At 38.9% G+C, this 20,007-nt stretch overlaps 1 protein-coding gene across 1 annotated transcript in view; it reads right to left on the bottom strand.

Annotated features, from left to right (window-relative positions):
* Window positions 1-19,497, bottom strand: part of LOC136874380 (uncharacterized) — a 400,009-nt gene extending 380,512 nt beyond the window's left edge. Inside the window, exon 1 of the mRNA XM_067148016.2 lies at window positions 19,410-19,497. Within this exon, the coding sequence (XP_067004117.2) occupies window positions 19,410-19,491 (82 nt within the window). The 5' untranslated portion in view covers window positions 19,492-19,497. The remainder of the gene's footprint in view (window positions 1-19,409) is intronic.
* Between the last annotated feature and the right edge of the window lie 510 nt (window positions 19,498-20,007).

The following is a 20,007-nucleotide window of genomic DNA, read 5'->3' on the forward strand; positions in this document are numbered from 1 at the left end:
TTATTTGGACGTACATGACGTGCGTGTGTGTGTGTAAGGTTATTCAGCTAAGATGTCCTCTTCAAATAACTCGTGAACCCTTAAAGATATTGACATTCTGTTTCCGCTATCATTGATGGTATTACGAGAGTCATAATTGAACTTGAGGTAGTTTTTCGGGGTGTCCATATCGGCTGAGATAACGGTACTTTCTTTTTTCCTTATTGGCACTGAAATTCGGACAAATACTTCAAACGAGCTTCAGCTGCCAGCCCAACTGAATCATGAACTACTGTAGCCGCCAACCAAAAGAGGCGTTACGTATCACACGAGCCGCTGACGACAGTGTTCCCTTCACCTTCTTCTGACAGCTATAGTAGGCATTCGCTCGATATGCCCGTAAAGACACTATGATAATCTGTATGATTTAACACATTGCATATTGTCGTAGATAACTACTGTAGTAAAGGGGAAAGGAATATGCGAATGCTTCTGAGGGACAACATTACTATCCACATCTGATATTACAGCACACAGGACCGACGAGTTGGCCACGCCGTATGGGCCGCCTAGATGTTGCATTCGGGAGATGGACAGTTAGAACCACATCATCGACAGCTCTGAGGTTTCCCATTTTCAAAACTGGAAAATGTTGCGAATGTACCTTAATTTAGGTCACGCTTGCTTCCTTCCAAGTCCTAACCCTTTGCTTTCCCATCGTCGCCGAAAACCTATCTGAGTTTGTGCGAAGTTAACATGAACAAAAAGGAAAATCCACACAGGGTTGACCTCAGGAAGGATATCCAGCTGTAAGACTGGACCAAATCCACATGTAGGACGCAGATCGCACTCGCATCCGCGTCAGGGTGACAGAAGAGCAGCAGGGAAAGAATAAACATGAGTAAATAAAAAGAAGGCCTAGTATGGGGGCCAATGGTAAATATTAAACTGAATGTTTGAAAGTAATGGTGGTGGTAGAAGTGATTGTTGTTTTAAGAGGAAGCATAACTAGACAGCCACCCCCTCTTAACAATAATCAGAGGGGGGAAAAGGAAGAAACCCTTTGAAGAATGAACAACAAAAAGAGAGCGGTCATGAAGGGCGTGAAAAAGGCACCTTAGGCCTTATAAACAAGAAAAAGACTTCAATTTTCAAAGTAACTTAGTGCTGAATATGTAATGACCGTAAGTTTATGCGTAGAAAATACGACAGTTTCATTAAAGAAGAACTAAATTAGTACTTTTATCTCAGCAGGTACTGACATCCTGGAAAAATACTGCGAGTTCAATCATGACCTCCCCTTATACCATTAATGAAAGCGAAAACAATGTCGATATATAAGCAGTTCAGGAGTTATTTAAGGTGGATGTCTTATTGAATAACTCAGTATATACAGGATATCACTTTCTTAATCACAGAGTGCGATTTAATAACTAAAATGCTCTTTTGCTACACAAAATGAATTTATTACTAGCTGAAATCCGTACAGACATGACGATCAATTGGGCAAATATTTATTGATTTTCTTTTCTCTCTTTTTTTTTTTTTTTTTGCTAGGGGCTTTACGTCGCACCGACACAGGTCTTACGGCGACGATGGGATAGGAAAGGCCTAGGAGTTGGAAGGAAGCGGCTGTGGCCTTAATTAAGGTACAGTCCCAGCATTTGCCTGGTATGAAAATGGGAAACCACGGAAAACCATCTTCAGGGCTGCCGATAGTTTGATTTTCTTATAAACGACATTCCTTGTACTTCATTCTTTACAATTTTCTTTACGTCGCACTGATACAGATAGGTCTGATGGCGACGATCGGATAGGAAATGGCTGGAAGTGGGAAGGAAGCGACCGTGGCCTTACTTAAGGTACCGGTACGGCCATTTGCCTGGTGTGAAAATGGGCAACCACGGAAAAACATCTTCAGAGCTGCCGACAATGGGATTCAAACCCACTATCACCCGAATGCAAGCTGATACCAATTTGACCCAAACCGTGCAGCCACTTTCTCGGTGCATTCCTTGTACAGTTACCTCTTGACACTATTGCAACTTTAAAATATCGCTCTCTTGACACTGCAACATTTAACTGGCCATGGTTGAAAACTGGTTGGGGCAAATAGAGACCTTCACGTCCCTTGAGGTTTATTGATCATGATACAAAATGCCAAGCGAATTGGAAATTGATGTCTCTTGAAAGAAAATGGATGCGTTTTATTTTATCGGATGTTCTTAAGTCAATTCAAGGGATGAGAGCTCTCTTGTACAGCTTTATCTCCACTTACTATTTCCAAATCTAAACAATTTTCGTACATATTCTTCTTACAGTTAGGCCCTGATCTGGTTCCGCTTAGGAGCCGTTGGGAAACGTTCAGATTTCCAGGCTCCAATTTTTAGAATAAGAATACGTAGAGCCAAATGATTAGTTCCAAAGAATTCAAGAATTATGTAGGAAATTGAAATCTTCAGTACTCGTCTGTTGACGATAGTGTATGGTTTTGAACTATCGGGTATAAGCCCAATGACTTTCATATTAATTCATTAATTAATGGCAACTTTCGAGAAAACCACATCTTTCGCAGAAGCGAACGTTCTGCTATAAATTTCAATCAGGATATAATCACGTGCTATTTATTCTGACTGGTAGATCAATAACATTTCACCATCTAGAGAAGGGTAGTCGCCGTTACAGATTTCTTGCAAAAAATAAGCTAATTCCATTTTATTTTGGTTTTGCCTGTGCATTTTTTTATGTAAGCGGCGTATTTTGAAAAAGGGTCAAAGAGTGGAATGTCGTTACCTATGATATATTTTAGAAGACGGCTCACACACATTATTGAATGACTATTTGTCATTGGGGGTTTATCCCATATTGAGCCCTACTAATCCATTATCGCCAACAGCTTTGCAATTTAATTTTAATTCAAACACCGAACTCGCATTTAAATTTAGAGGAGTTTTGAATGTAACGTGCACTGTTCAACCGTTGGACAGCAAAACAGCAGCTATTTCTGTCCACATTACTGATATAACACGAAATCCTAAATTGAAGCACGTTTGTATTATATATCCTAAATATTTTTCTAGTGCCCCCGGGACCATCGATGAAAAATACTTTCTTGACATTCATTAATAATGATTTCATTAATAACTGAAAGTGGTTCCTGGTTTGTTATGAGTACCATGTTGGTCAAGTCGAAATTGAAAATTAGCACATTAGTATAACACGGAGGATCGACTCACTTCGCTAACTACCGGGATGGAAGAAGTTAACAGCCGCAGTGTTAAAATTACGGCATGAAAAAAGAAAATCTCCGAAATCAGTCAAGCTTACAAACATAGGGAGAGACGGCATGGAGAAGAAAACATCTCAATGTATGCGAAATCGCTTCAAGCTAGCAAATATAGGGAGAACTACAGAAGAGACAGTAAAAATGCGCTGAATAGCTTCTTCTTGGCCAAGTGACTCGCTACAACACAGGCTGAAGAAGCTGAAGTACACCTGACCAGGAAAACGTCTACTAACTGCGCATGCGTGTTTACCCCCTTAAACCTCATCTATCGTGACACATGCCTCAGCGCTCTCAGGTCCAGACGGCTTTAAAGTACTGGCGAGCGCCTGGGCCAATCAGAATGTTACGTTTTTCTTTAATAATTTAAAAATATATGAAAAGAAATGTTTATACTTTTAAAGACACACTGCAAATCTACAGGCCAAGCGCTTCTGTCAGATTACGATGTCAATCGGTTCAGCCGTTCTCTCAAACTCGCGGTAACAAAAATCAGCCTAGTGTTTTAAATACATAGATTTTTCCTCTAACAAAAGTATTTTTACGCACACTGCTTTATGTAACGTATAAACATATTTCTTCTGTATATGCACGACAATATAAATGTGTTAAATCATACTATTTATCACAGTGAATTTACGGGCAAAGTCGAGCGAATACCTAGCTGTCAGAAGATGATGATGATGATGATGATCGTTGTTTAAAGAGGCCTAACAGCTAGGTCATCGGACCCTATTGGTACGAGATGTAAGGAAACGATATGATAATTAAAATTTTAAAATATATCCACTGACCAGAATTTAAAAGAAATGATGATGAAAAATGATTATGAGATTTTAAAAATCAGTGGATCTGATTCGCAATGCTCTATTTTCTAATAAAATTCTATTAAAAGTTAAAATAACACATTACAATACGCAAATACGAAGTGAAATAGAGTCAATGCGATAAAATCGCAGTTAACAAAATTATACTAATACACTTTTACATACCCCTACGATAAACAAAAAAAAGCCCACAATCCCTCATAAAACGTGTGACATCATTTCGTAGGATGACGGAAATGGCACTCAGGATTTTCGACTACGGCGCAGATCGGCCAGGTCCACGCACTCCGTAAGGATGTGTACCACGGTTAGATGACCGCCGCAAGCACACCGGGGGGCGTTCACCCTTCAGTAGTTAGGAGTGCGTTACTATGCCATGACCGATCCGCAGACGACATAATACCACAGCTTCTCTCCGAAAAGCCCGAAGGGATCAGAAGAAGGTGAAAGGAACATGTATATATAAAACAAATATAAAATATTTACAACAGGTACTTTTTCTAGTCAAAATGTTAGGCCTATTCATACAGTGAAATAAAATAAACAGATGAAGACAATACTTTGCAGAATAAGATTCGTTTTTTTTAAGAACTGCTTGATACCTTCGCTGCATGGACTTTACAAGTCTGTCACACACTTCTCTGGACTGAATTGAACAATCCTTCAAACACCACTCTTTTCAACTCCTCTTCAAATTGCACATTTCGGCTGATAGACCCTAAGATTCCAAATACGTCGATAAATGCTCGGGGCTTAGGTTAGCAGACTGGATGGGGGGTGGGGTGGGGATGGAGGAAGTTTTCGGCTGTCTTAAACCGCTCCAAATCAACCATTCCTTATTCAGAACAGCTGTAAGTTTGGGGTCGTTGCCTTGTTGGAACATGTACGTAGATCGATAGCCCAAACATTTCCGCACTTCACTTAATATTCTATTTAAGAATGCCATTACACGCTAACTTCTCCGTTAAGCCGTCAATAAACTGGATATTACCATAGACCGGGCTGAGCTGAAATCGAACCCACCAACTTGGGCTCAGAAGGCCATCGCTCTTCCGTCTGAGCCACTTAGTTCAACAAAACTATTTTCCACATACATAAAGTGTACCGCATTACGGGGGAATATACCTCAATCTTCCAAACCAAGCAGCAACAACATTACAATCATCATAAATAAAGACGCCAATGAGCAAATTCGCAGAGATATTTAACACCGGAGATTCCCCTCAAATCCACACACGTGACGTGCATCGAAAAAAATAACAAAACATATATTAAACATCAAAATGGTGATCGGTGGTGATGAGATATTGTTTTATAGGGAATACTAGGTAATCTTCCGTTTTACTACTACCCTGAGCAGAAAGAACTATGAAGGCAACACCAAAAGAAACGGAAACCTCACACAGTTGACGTAAGAAGGTAGGTCGGATAGAAGAGATAAAAGTGAGTAGTCTGGCAGAAGCAAATGGAGGCAGTGTCAGACTCGACGGAAGTCCCCACCGTCGCCACCCTACAATCTTAAAATGAGAGCCCTTTGACATTACCGGTAAGTCTTTTTACAGTCACACACCATAGTCGACAGGTATCAGCGTGGATATATTCTATCCTCAACTCACAGGACTGAACATCAAAATGAGGCCTGTGAACATAGTATGTGATGTGCTGCTTGTTGTTTAAAGGTGCCTAACATCTAGGTCATAGACCCCAACATAGCATGTATTAAGCTCTTTATCATTTAAATAATAATTTCTTGAAAAAGCTATCGAACTCTCGATGGAAACATACCTGTACCCAGCCACATACCTCGTCGTTCGATGCAAACCGATGCCCACGAATGCTTTCATGTGCTACTCAGAGATGTGAAAAGCAAGGGAACAGGAATGATTGCAACAAATATCCAGGCACTTCTTTGATCAGTACACCACGCAAACTGTTCACTGGCATTTTTGGAAAGGACAATGCGATCAATGGAGGAGAGAAAGTTGGATGATAACCGGTGTGGTTTCAGACCACAGAGTACCAGATTTTCCAGTATGCGCTTTGTAACCGAAAAAAGCTACGATAGGAATAGACAGGTATGCTTATGTTTTGTATATCTTGAAAAGACATTTGCCAGAGTACCAAGGGAAAAGATATTCGCTGTACTGAGGGACTAGGGGTAGGTTATTACAATCAAGGCATTTATGTTGACAATTCAGAAATGAAAATCCACAGCCTGTTTCCAGTCATTCGACCGGGTCGGGAATGGAATGAATGAAGCCCCATCTAGCGGATTCAGCCGCAGTGAAAATTGATAGTAGAATGAGCTCTTGGTTCAAGGTACTTACACAGGTTGGAGAAAATAATCTTTCAACTTTACTGTTCATAATTTTCATGGTTCATTTACTGAAAGGCAAAAAATAACAGGGAGGGATTCAGTTGGGAAGGCATGAGATAAGCCATTTGGCCTATGCCGACGACTTGGCCTCAATGGTAGACTGAACTCTAATACAGCACACTGAAACTCGAAAATAGAGTGAGAATGACACGAAAATTAGCAACTAGGCAATCATCATCTGTACAACATTAATCAGAGAGAAAAAATGGAAGGGGTCCGACACTTCGAAAAATGAAGGTATCGGCCAAAGGAAGACAAGGGCCGCGAAGGGCATGAAAATGAGACTCCCTAAGCCTCCATACGTAATGCCGTCGGTATCCGAAAAGAACAAGAGTTGAACAAGAGTTGACCAAGAGAGGTCGGACAGGACAGATGAAAGCGAGGAGCCTGGCACAATTAAGTGGAAGCAATGCAGGACTCAGCTGAGAGCCCCGTAGTCGCCAACCCACGCTCCAAACTTCAGAGCCCCTGAGGCCCCTTTCAGTCGCCTCTTACGACAGGCAGGGGACACCGTGGGTGTTATTCTACCTGCCCCACCCACAGGGGGAGCATGTTCTCTCAGGTTAGAGGTATAGTAAGTGAAACTGAATCAAGGTACAGCAAAGATAATGCAGTGAGCTTGCATTTGAGATCAACAGTATTCTGTAAGAAAGAAGTCAGCTCCTGGATGGAACTAGCTTTGTATCAGAAAATCAAATAGTTCCCTTGATATTTTCCAAGTTGAATAGTGGAATATAAATATACTACAATGCAATCCCTAATAGGTAGGGAGGACTTGTGTTCCTCAAGTAAGAGAGTTGCATCCAGCTTTCTCAAACCACAACATTAAAAAAATTCTCATTTCAGTCCAGTGTAATTGAGGACCAACATAATTCTTTAAGAATCCTTTAATCCCTCATCCAAAGATTTCAAAGCTCAGAGTCCTAAATGTCAATGAGTAACCTATTATCTTCATAGCAATCACCATCATTACATTATCAAAAACATTTATATCAACTGTTCTATAATTTCCCCACACTACAAGTGGCATGTAAATGATGACCTTGAATCTAAGTGGAACACTGGTTTGCACCTGGTTCAATAATCTTTCATCATTCACCTGTTAAATGAGGAACATATTAATATTCCAGCTCTTTTTTAATAAATAACAACTGTTAGGACTACATATCCTCTAGCACTTTCAATTTCCTTTTGACATGGATGTTATACTTTAAATTTCTGCAAGAAAAACTGAAGTAATTGAGGCCTGACACCCCTCCTTCCTAAATTATAATGATATATGCACTGTACAGCTGAGTGTGTGAATGGCGATAGACTGTGTTTTTCTTGTACATGTAGACCTAAATTGTGAAATATGTGCATTTATTTTGTATATTCATGTGTTCGAGCAATATTATTTCATATTGGTTAATGCACAGTATAATATTTTAATTCCTTTATAAATGTGAGTAAGAGTGATAGCGTGTGTTAGCATAATGTAAGTCTACTGAATTATAACAATATATCTGCAGAAAAGTATTGTAAGTGTCGTTAAGTGTAAGAGAGGGACATGCACCCTAACTTTGCCACTTGAAAGAAGACAAATAAATAAATTTATATGTATATATATAAGCTACACACCAGACAAAATCATATAAAAAAAGCTATTTAATAATAACACAGAAGTGTCACTCAAGGTCACTGGGCATAAAGAAACAACTACTTTGCAAATCACTACCAAAAAAAAAAAAGATATGGGATTCCTTTAACAGAAATCACTTATGATATTGAATATCAATGCTGCTTTAACCTTAGGAGATGTAGATTGATGCTTTATACAACAGAAATTGTATATTTTCACGCAATGACTATTATTTTGTAAATGGCCAAAAAATTAAACTAGAAGTCCTAGATATACATTGGCTTTTAATACTAGGAAGAGGATGATGCCCTCTAATATATATATATATACAGTCTGTGCACCAGATGTAAATGGCACTATGTCCATTCTTTATGAAAGTGAGGTTCTGACATATTTACTGTATTTTCTGCAGTCTTTTCCAAGGTGCAAAACACTAGTATTCAGTCGTATTTAGTATTTATTCACTGAGCATAACAGGCGATTAGCCCCGATACATGTTCACAAAGCCCCTTCCATGCACGAACAACTAACAACAAAAGAAAAGAAGAAAAAATGGAGATTCCTTGGACATGCCATGAGGTCCATCAGATACGCCGGAAACGTGACACTCCCAAGGGAGGGTCACCACAGCAGTCATCCTCAGTCCCTCAATGCCACATCCATCGTCTCCACTTAATGATATAAAACAAGAAATAATATTAATAACAATCAAAGAAGGATAAGTTAACAATCTACTACTACTGTCCGTCTGTGTCATCACCCCTGGTGAGAAGAAAGCCGCCCTCCCAATGATGACACGACCGGCCTTATCCGTGGGGCCCCAAAAGAAGACCCCAACAACCTTACCAGATGACAGTGCGGTTCTCTCACCATTCCATTGAGGCCAGCCACGTGAGGCCGAAACCGCTCTCCTCCCGTATCCCGCCTCTCTCATGTCTCCCTTCTTTAACATATTTGGGATAGGCCCATCCTACCCCGTCCTCTTACGGGTATGTCCTGCTCTCCCTTGCCCATCACTCCTTACCATCTCCTACTATGCGTAAATAATGAGAGAGCAGCACATGCCCAAATATATACAACTGAGTACCATGCTGCAAAACACTATCTAGTACGTGCAATAACAAGTGAACTAGGCAGTTGTGAGATAAACAGCATCAAGATCAAAAAAATTCAAAGAAATAATCAACATTTCAGATGTGGTGTTCAAAATTTGAATAATATTAGTATTATTGTGTAAATGAAGTTTATGAAAATTTTCATTAAAATTCGGGCACGTGAAACAAACACTGGAAAATATTCTCTTAGCATTCCTGTAAAACTGCATATATGTGACGTAACGTTTGGATACTTACAAACCACCCAATTCATAATATCAAAAGCCGAGTGAATCTTAAAAGATCATTGATGCATTACGATTGGCTAAAAGAAAACTCTAAATGCAGTGTTGGAAACAGACTGAATCCAATTCAATTTTCTGAAACATGTAGTTCAAACAGCATACTCGTATCTATGAAAAATATGATAGCCGAAGAACATTTTGATCATTTAAACAGGTCAACACAACAGCAATACTAGTCTACCAAGTACTCAAGAACGAAATAAGAAGTATACATATGGTCCACAAATTAAACCTGACAATCTACACAGCTTGTAGGTAGGTATACCAAAGGTATACTTGAACGGTGTTGTGTACAATATTTGCAGTAAAAATAAACTACTGCATACATATTGTTTTATTTTTTGGCCAATTTCGGCTTTAAAAAATTGGAATTTTGTGTGAGACATTTTTTAATATTCTTGTTTCGTCTCATAGAGTTTAATTAATTTGTGATAGGTGGCAGCACTATTAGCCTTCAAAGTGGCATCTGTAACAGAGGTGCGAACCAAACGGAGAGCAGTTAGGCCTATTAAGTTTCTCTTGGCGGAAAACCAGGGCATCACAGATATTCATAGGCGTTTACAGAATGTCTACGTAGACCTGGCAGGAGACAAAAGCACAGTGAGTCGTTGGACGAGACGTGCTTCATCATCTCAACAAGGTCGAGCAAACCTGTCTGATCTCCTGCAATAATCCATGGAATGGTGCCACACCAACTCTCCCACAAGGAAAATGTTTCAAAACCATACCCTCAGCTGGTAAAGTCATGGGGGTTTTGTGCCATTGGAAGAAATTGAAGAAATGACTTCAGCGTGTTCGTAGCTACAAAAATGCAAACGAAATTCTCCTTCTCCACGACAACGCAAGACCTCACACAAGCCTGCACACCCAACGGGAGTTCACAAAACTTCAGTGGACTGTTCTTCCTCAGCCACCCTACAGCTCGGATCTTGCGCCTTCTGACTTTTATCTGTTCGGCCCAATGAAGGATGCACTTTACGGGAAGCAAGGCGTGGATGATGGGGAAGTTATAGATGCAGCACGATGTTGGCTCCAACATCGACCAGTTGAGTGATGCCATGCAGGCCCTCATATTATGGTGGAATAAGGCCGTAGCATTGAACGGAGATTATGTTGAAAAATAGGGTATTGTAGCAAAAGGATTGAGGAATAACATGGTGTATTTGAATCCTCAGTAAAACCAACCTGGTTTTAGAAAAAAAAAGTGTTGCATTATATACTGAATTCCCTTCGTACGGTACATTAACATTTTAGTGTTCCTCAAGTACAACGTACGAAAGTACTTAACCTGAACCTAAACAACGTAATACATTTCTTACAGATGGGATGGAGACAAATTTATATGACTAAACATCTAGTTATAAGTTACGGATGTCTAGTTTCATGTAGGATTAAAATATTTACAGAATGACTACTCATTTCAAAAACCTCACCAACATCAGGATCCAAATCTGAGCACCTTGGTGAGCAACAGTGAGAAAATCACAGAGCTACCACTACAACTCCATGGGTTAAAATAACCACCTACACAGCTACACCAATGGGAGAGAAGAAGAAGAAAGTTTCTAGAAACAATCTTTACAGTCTTCAGCTATGGACAATTTAATACACACTGTCTCATTAACAGGAAATAAACAGACATTCCAAATTGTTATCTCATTAATTGTGAACCCCTAGAGGGAGAAGAGGGAACTCGACTGCACTAAGTGTATCAACAACTTCTCAACTAATAGAACTGAAAGACGGAGAAAGAACTCATCTGTGAAGACGTAATGTTAATTGTTATTCTTTTCAGTTTTCATGTTTATCTTTCTCACTCCTCTCTGTTGCTCCTTCTGCCTACAATAGCCTGATATAATGTATTCTTCATGGTATGTGTTCCTATTCTCCTTTCTAACTTTCTATCTTAAAGGATGTAGGTCTATATTTGTATTGTCTCCAAAACCCGAAAAAACCAGGTGAGTTGGCCGTGCAGTTACGGGCGCGCAGCTGTTGGCTTGCATCCGGGAGATAGGGGCCTAGTGGCACTGTCGGCAGCCCTGAAGATGGTTTTCCATGGTTTCCCCATTTTCACACCTTAATTAAGGCCACAGCCGCTTCCTTCCCATTCATAGGCCTTTCCTGCCCCATTGCCATCATAAGACCTATCTGTGTCGGTGTGACGTAAAGCAAAAAAACAACAACGTAAAAGTCGTTAGTGGGATGCTAGGGAAAGAACTGAGACTGATGAAAATAGACAGCAATGAGTTAAGATATGGAGTTTTTCTTTTACTTTGTGTATTTAGATTTGTCCTTGTCTCTTCTTCCAGTTGCTCCTTCTTCCTGCAGTATTCTGCCACTGTACTCTTCCTATTCTCATACTCATACACATGAAGAGTGTATCTGATTCAACTTCCTTATAAAAAAAAATAGGACATCATCATCAACTTTCATGTATTGGGCCATGTGTCCCGTTATGATCTTGGCATTGTCACGCCACCTCTTCATCGGACATCCTACAGATCTTTTCCACCTGGGTTGATATTGGAGAATCTCTTTCGGCAATCATCCAGGTTCCACCTTTGTATATGACGTTTCCAGTTTTCCTGATAACTGTAGAAGTAGTCAGTTAATGGTTGTATTTTCAGTTCTTTGAGCATCTCGTTATCCCTTTTATGATCCCACTTGGTGTATCCTGCAATACAGCGCATGAAAGTCATTTATCGTGCTGCGATTCTTGAAACGTCTTGAGTTCTTAATATCTATGCCTCGCATCCATAGCAAGGGGTTGGCCTTAATGGGTTCAATAAGGAACTCTACACCCACCCCCACTAATGTCAAATACAACAGTAATAGGCATTTTTAAAAATAATAACTACTTCAACAGCTACAGATTTTGAAAATATACCCAAGTGTCTGAATTTTGTCCAGTAAAGAGGTTCTTAAAAGAGCCAGAAATCTGACATCAGTCTAACAAATCTTACCATCCTTTAAAGCTACTTGTACTGGGAATTACAAATAATCAATGGTCCGTATTGACTGCATAACCTTCAGCATAGAAGACTAACCAACAATACAGTTTCAGAACCGGTCAAAATCACTAAGAACTTTGCATGGAATCAAGTATACTGCAGAAATTCTCAAAATGATTGCCTCGGCTACTACGCATTTTAAGAAATATTCTTGTCCATGAACAATAATTTCAAAGACCATATAATATTGCAGCATACCTATTTATTTATTTATTTTTTTTGCTAGGGGCTTTACGTCGCACCAACAGATAGGTCTTATGGCGACGATGGTATAGGAAAGGCCTAGGAGTTGGAAGGAAGCGGCCGCGGCCTTAATTAAGGTACAGCCCCAGCATTTGCCTGGTGTGAAAATGGGAAACCACGGAAAACCATTTTCAGGGCTGCCGATAGTGGGATTCGAACCTACTATCTCCCGGATGCAAGCTCACAGCCGCGCGCCTCTACGCGCACGGCCAACTCGCCCGGTGCATACCTATTTAGATTGCATACCAAAAGCCTGGATTCAATTCCAAACCTCTCTGCAATGTTCATATGGAGTGAGGGCACATGATACCAGTACTGTTAAGGGGACAAAAATACTTGAGCAAACCCCTTGGTGCTATTTGACAGGAATAGGTTATGTGCAGACACTGGGTTTCACCCTCTCTCTACCTCATCATCATCATCCATCCAGACACGCAGGTCGCCTATAGGCGTCAAATAGAACAACCTGCACCAGACGAGCTGAACATGTCCTCAGGCACTCTCAACACTAAAAGCCATACAATATATATATACAGTAGAACCCCGTTTAACTGAACTTGTTCGTTCCATGATATATTTTTTCTTGAACAAGCAGGAATCATTATTACTGTATTATCATTATTACTGTATTATTCGTAATGAAGATTATGCAGACGACTCCGACCTTGACAACAGCAGTTCTGAGAATGGAGTTCCAGCAGATGATGGATTGAATGCATTAGGGGTAACATTGATTTCAAATTTTTTTTAAAATACAGTACCACACACTTTAATTACAGTACTGTAATAAAATTACTGTATACAGTATTCAGTTCAGTAGTAACAAAAAATTGTTTCATTATTTCAAATTGCATTGAGCTTTGTTGAACAAAGCAATGAATCTACACCAGTTGATGTATGGTTCTTTAAACGGTGGCGCAACATAGCTGCACCAAGAAAATTCAGAAGAAAATCACTGATTTTATATAATGAGTGATATTATGTAAATAATTTAATGTGAATATACAGTATACACCTCTGCTCAACAGAGTTTATACATTTTTATTTCGACATTTAACTTCCAAAAATATTTACCATGTGTCATCCGAAAAACGTGTCAACCGAAGTGGCTCTGCCCCCTTTATTTTGGATAAACGGGGTTCTACTGTATATGTAAAGTCCCTATTCTTTCATTCATAGCAAGAATCTTTACAAAAGAAAATTACAATGAACCGCTCACAACCATGACTTAGGTACTTTTTAAAAAGAAAAATATGTTTATTTTAGCGAGCTGATTATCTCATATTGCCCATGGTGATGTACATATCTCTATCTCTGGACATGGGTTTGTACTAGTACCACTACAACCACCACCACTCCTACTATCATGTCATTCATTTAATTTCATGAACTCAACCGATGGAGTTGTAGTCAGGAAGGGCAACCGGTCGTAAAAATTTGCTCTAAGATTCATCTCATTCATCTCGACCCCGCAAAGAAACAGGGCAAGTGTTGAACATACATTGTTGCATACCTATGAGCATCAAATATACCCGTGACTTACCAATGAGATAGATATTTAAAGTGTAGGCTTACAGCTCTATTTACACTGAATACTGCTGCTATGAACATTTGGTTTATAAAATTCTTAATGAATTTCTGTTCTTTTTCCTTTTTTTCACAGACCACCCCACGACAAACCCAGTTGTAGGTGAACTAGATGCTTCTCAAGGTTGAAGTTAAAGGATTCAAGGACTACTGGTAAGAATACTGCTCCCACAGTGATTTACTCTGCACACAATCTGAAGTGTTTGCTCACACTTGTGTGGTGACCACAAGCTATTAGTTAGCACAACTTCCTCCATACAAATCACAGAGCACTTAAACTCACAACACTGTCAAATTAAAATATGTCATATCCTTTATAGTGGATGAAACATGATTTAACTTAATTAATCTGGATGTCATTATGTGTCCAAAAGTTAGACCAAACAATTCTGTCAAGCTATAAATCTGTAAAAAAAAACTCTTTTGCTGGAAGAAAATCTTCCAAATACTAACAGTTTGACAAAATATGTTTACAAATTAGGCCTAATTGTACATTTTAAGCACATACAGTACATGCGAATGGTCTAAGTTCATTCTTAGTAAACCTCCTGTAAACAGATGAAGATTGGATGAAGACATGCCAAGGAAGTTGGCTGCGTAGTATGGGCCACGTAGCTGTAAGCTTTAATTGAGCTTATTCAGCAGCCCTGGATATGGTTTTCTTTGGTTTCGCATTTTCACACAAGGCAAATGTTGGGGCTGTACCTTAACCTTTTCCCACAGACTATCTTTGACTCCCTGTCTGGCAAAACCTAGAGTAATAATTTGCTTGTCGTCAGGTATAGTTGTTGAGTACCTTCACTAAATAATTTATTCTGTAAAATCCACTTAAGATATCGCTTTCAAATTTTGTAATAATGAAAAATACACTATAGTTATTCTAAAATGATACAATGAGATAGATAACCTAATTACATGCAGGACTCGCCCCCCTGTTCAGAATGGTACATCAAGAAGCATCTAATATGGTGCATAATGTTAAATAGCTTGTTCTTAAAGTCAGCCTGAATTCCTCGACCTGATGGGGCTCTTATTTTCTTGGGAATGTAGAGAATGCAGAAATTCGCCCTGAATCCCTCAATTTATTTCATTTTTGGAATCCGTCAGTTGAAGATATTTAGATAGCAAATCATACTTCCTCTCAGACACACAAATTATAAACAATTTTTCACTGAATGGGATTGGAAGATAAATTGACATTAGTTGGAATATTATGTAATCGTCCGAAACAGAATTAACTGGAGGCTTATAACTGATAATTATATTTTGTACAACGAGGCCTAATATGTAAAAGGAGACGGTACGTGAAAGAACATTTCCTGTCCTGTGCCATATTTCGATTTCCCTCAGATTCATCTTCTGTCCCAAATGTTTCCCACACCATTTTTATTATAATACCTAAACTTCAAACTCACTACTATTGCATTCGTCAACATACTAATCTAATTTGTAAGAAATATCCTCTGCACTCAACTGGTTATGAGCAGCCATGTTGCTGCAACGTGTTTACATTCAGTCAGCTGTCTGTTCTACCTAAGAAAATGTACAAAAGAACACTTTATTTTAGAATTCCGTGCATGCCAGCTGTATCTAGGAAGCATAGGGAATTTACTGGTTCCAAGAAGTTATATGTTGAGCAGACAGATGGCAGTGGAAGTCTGTTTGAAAGTTGAGTACGCTTTACTACGCAACCCGTGGGAGACAATATGAGACTCCAGTATGCTTTACTATGCAAACCGCGGGAAAGAGTTAATGGAGACATTGGTCATTTCCTTCCTGATACTCTCCTGTAACATCACTGCCAAAAAACCTGTCTGTGTTAGTGCACTGCTAAACCATTAGTAACCGGGCGAGTTGGCCGTGCGCGTAGAGGCGCGCGGCTGTGAGCTTGCATCCGGGAGATAGTAGGTTCGAATCCCACTATCGGCAGCCCTGAAAATGGTTTTCCGTGGTTTCCCATTTTCACACCAGGCAAATGCTGGGGCTGTACCTTAATTAAGGCCACGGCCGCTTCCTTCCAACTCCTAGGCCTTCCTACCCCATCGTCGCCATAAGACCTATCTGTGTCGGTGCGACGTAAAGCCCCTAGCAAAAAAAAAAACCATTAGTAAGAAAGAAATGCAAAAAAATCCTGCAGCTTTCTTAAGGAAAGTTATGATAAATGATGCATGTTAGCAGCTCAAGAGTAGCACAAACAATTACAAAATCAAGTGAAAAAAAGACTTCACACTATGTGGGGACACGCTTCACCTGGATATCTCAGTGCTTTCCAGAATTTGTCATTTCTGTCTGAATATTCAAGTCAGATGTCCACATGAAGCGCCACGGCATCCCATTTCAACATTATTATTATTTTATTTCCATGGCATGACTCAGGCTATGAAGCCTGCTATTCTGCAAATCCAACTTATGATAAATATTATGACAGTTGTGAACCTAGCCTCAGATAATAAGATACACACAGTAGCACATACTACACAGAACTGATGACCACGTGTGATACTGCTGTGTGTTCAATGTACCTTTAACTGTAACTTTTAACACATACTAGAGTGCCAGTGTTGTGTCCTCAGAGAAGAGAAAATATAAGCTGGAAAATCTTGTGATTCTTACACTTAAGCACTACACTGCCAGTACTACACTACACCGTAGGATTCTATGTAGCCTTCACAAATGATATAGTCTACTCAAAACCAGAATCCAGGTTCATCCCTAGAGTGTACAATTAATAGTTAAATGTCCAGAGATCTATAAATATTACAAACAACCCATATAACAGTACATCAAAATTATGAACAGTGAAAGCCACAGTAGGCTACTACAGAAGTACCGGTAGTCCACGAAATCGTACCGATTTCTACAGATGTCAAGCAAAATGTCATGTGATTTTCTTTACTGATTTTCTCTCAAGATTTCAAGTTGGAGAATAAAACCTACATAGACTTGATGCTCTTTTCCAGTAAGACAAACAAGCATATCCTTACTAAGTTATTTACCAAAAAACAACAGTCATTCGCAAACATAATAAAGCCTTCTGCCATAACAAAACATAACAGGAATAACGTCATATTGTAACAACAAATTTCAGACATATTTCCAAGAAAAGTAAATAATCCTTGTCTAGATATAAAATCTTCATTTATCAAAACATGGCCTGTCTTGATATACCCAGTAGTGGTGTCAGGCTAATTTTTGCTATTCATCAGCTGCACATACTACAGTATAGTAAGGTTATGTATGGCCTCCACATTTCACTGATTTAACTGCTATCAATGTATTTGACTACCAAGATAAAAGTAGCGGTATCAAGATAATTTTTACTATCCATTATTTTTACATTCTACTGCACAGTAAGGTTGTGTATGGCCTCAACGCATCACTGATTTAACTGTCATCAATGTACTTTGACTACCAAGTCACAAAATCAAAACAAATCACTTCCTGTATTTCAAGCATTGCATTTAGTAATCTAAACATTAAAAATATTTCGCCTTTGACAGTAAAATGAGTACTGTATGGCAGCAGGCAAGAAAAATAAATTTTAAAACCATAATAATACCGAGTGACTGTAATATAATTACTCCTCACTGTGAGTAATTGGTCAATGATCCACATTTCGTCCAGAAAACCACTTTTCTATGCTGATACATAACCTGAATTTAACTTCTGTGGGAAGTGGTTGATGTCATGCAACTTGGAGCATGCAAATGTACCCTATCAATCTCCTTGAAGAAAGTGCACAGCACTATAATAATAGCATAATAAATAAGAAGTATTGCTACTTCTCTAATATTTCATAATAATAAATAGTATCTCCACCTTCCCTAATATTTCATATAGGCCTAACTAATTTAAATTTTCTAAGAATGTTATGTTGATATAAAATGGTAGGAACCTAATAGATTTCACAATTTACATTCAGTACAGATGTATATCAGGTTTGAAAAACTGCCATACATTAACAGCTTAGCACTGTTAACAAAATGTCAACTGGCATCTTGAAGATAAACCTGTCAAACCAGAACTATGTCACTAATAGGAGTACCGTATCTTTTAGCACTTATTTCCCAGAAAATATAACCTACAACACTCGGGAGCTAATTCACACATTTTTATCACTAAACTGTCAAAAGTTTAACATAAGGAAAACACGAACGAATATTAAATTATCACACGAATTCTCCATGGAACACTGTTATCACTTCGTACGTCTTTATTATGATAAACAGATATTTAAGACTTCATTCCGTGTCTACACACAAATGTAAACAAAACAAGAAAATAGAATATTAAAAATATAAACCGTTCGTGGTTTTATTTTCCGTTGTCATCATTAGCAACAAATGTCAACCACAATCGAACTGTCAGATTATAAGAACACTCACAAATTCTTCAGTCATTTAACTTCCATGACTACAAAATAGTACGGTATTACCATTTCAGAAATGTCAACAAAAACATGAATATGGCGTGTCTGTTTGACTATCATAACAAACTTGTCACACGATGAATTAAAAAAATAGAAAAACTAAGCAGAAAATTACCTTGACAAGTTGAAATCACATATGAACTTGGAAATTAAGGTTAATTTCAGATGCCACAAAATTTGTTGTTACAAGAAAGGCCATGCGGGGCGATTAATCCACAAATTGCCGAGTAAGAGAGGCTTAACGTCTGCTCCACATTATAATTTCTGTCGCTGTACACACTTACACCACGGAACTGTCTCCAAACAAGAGAATCTGTAGGATCTAATCATGATGCTTCAGTGTAGAGATGACCTTCCAAACCAAAACATAGGAGGTTTCATCATTGATGCTATCGTGTATTCGGACGAATCTCCACAACTAGAGATGTTACAGCACTAATGTAAACATAGACACTTTCGTAACCATTCAGTCCGTGGAGGAGTAGTTTTGACAAGAAGTAAAATCTGTTACACAATTTCACTAAAAGCCAATCGGGAAGAAAGCAAGCACACGCGATTTCAACCCTTACAAACCTCTGAGTACAAAGCATATTAGTCCCAAGTACCTAATCATTTGGGACAATCAGACATTAAAGATTCATATAGAAACTTACCAGGTTGTTTATTCGCTATCTTATTGAAACAATTTTGAAACACTTCGTAAAGATGCATAGGCTCATCGTCGCTAGTCGCCATCTTGATTCTCACAGCAAAGCTAACTGTCTCGAAAAAAGATTCAATGCCAACATTCTTCCCCAGCAGCTTCATAGGTAGCAGCACCAACCAAGTCTGGGCATTGTAGTTACATCATCTGACGGTATCCGCGCTACTGTACAGTATGGAGAATCTCTTTGTACGAGATCATAGACTAAATATCCGTAAATTTATGGATCGACCTCGACGCTTTGTTAATGAACGCAATAGTTATCTACGGCTTCTGTTTCATAATTATTTATGCAAGATGAAAAGCCTAGAACTTTGTTTTACCTCAGTAAAAATTAATAGTGGCCCTATCAAAGGAATCGGCAGCATCTTTTCTGGATGTAAATTAACTATAAAAAATGTCCGAACAGATTCTCTTGGAACTCAAATGCTATTCTATGTTCTTCCAGCTCTATATAGCCACTGTGGGAGGAGGAGGGAGCGGTAGAGTTAGCACCCACGCTATCTCCTGCCTGTTGTAAGAAGCGACTAAAAGGGGCCCTAGGGGTT

Source organism: Anabrus simplex, chromosome 5, assembly GCF_040414725.1.
Source record: "Anabrus simplex isolate iqAnaSimp1 chromosome 5, ASM4041472v1, whole genome shotgun sequence".
In the NCBI taxonomy this organism is placed as follows: domain Eukaryota; kingdom Metazoa; phylum Arthropoda; class Insecta; order Orthoptera; family Tettigoniidae; genus Anabrus; species Anabrus simplex.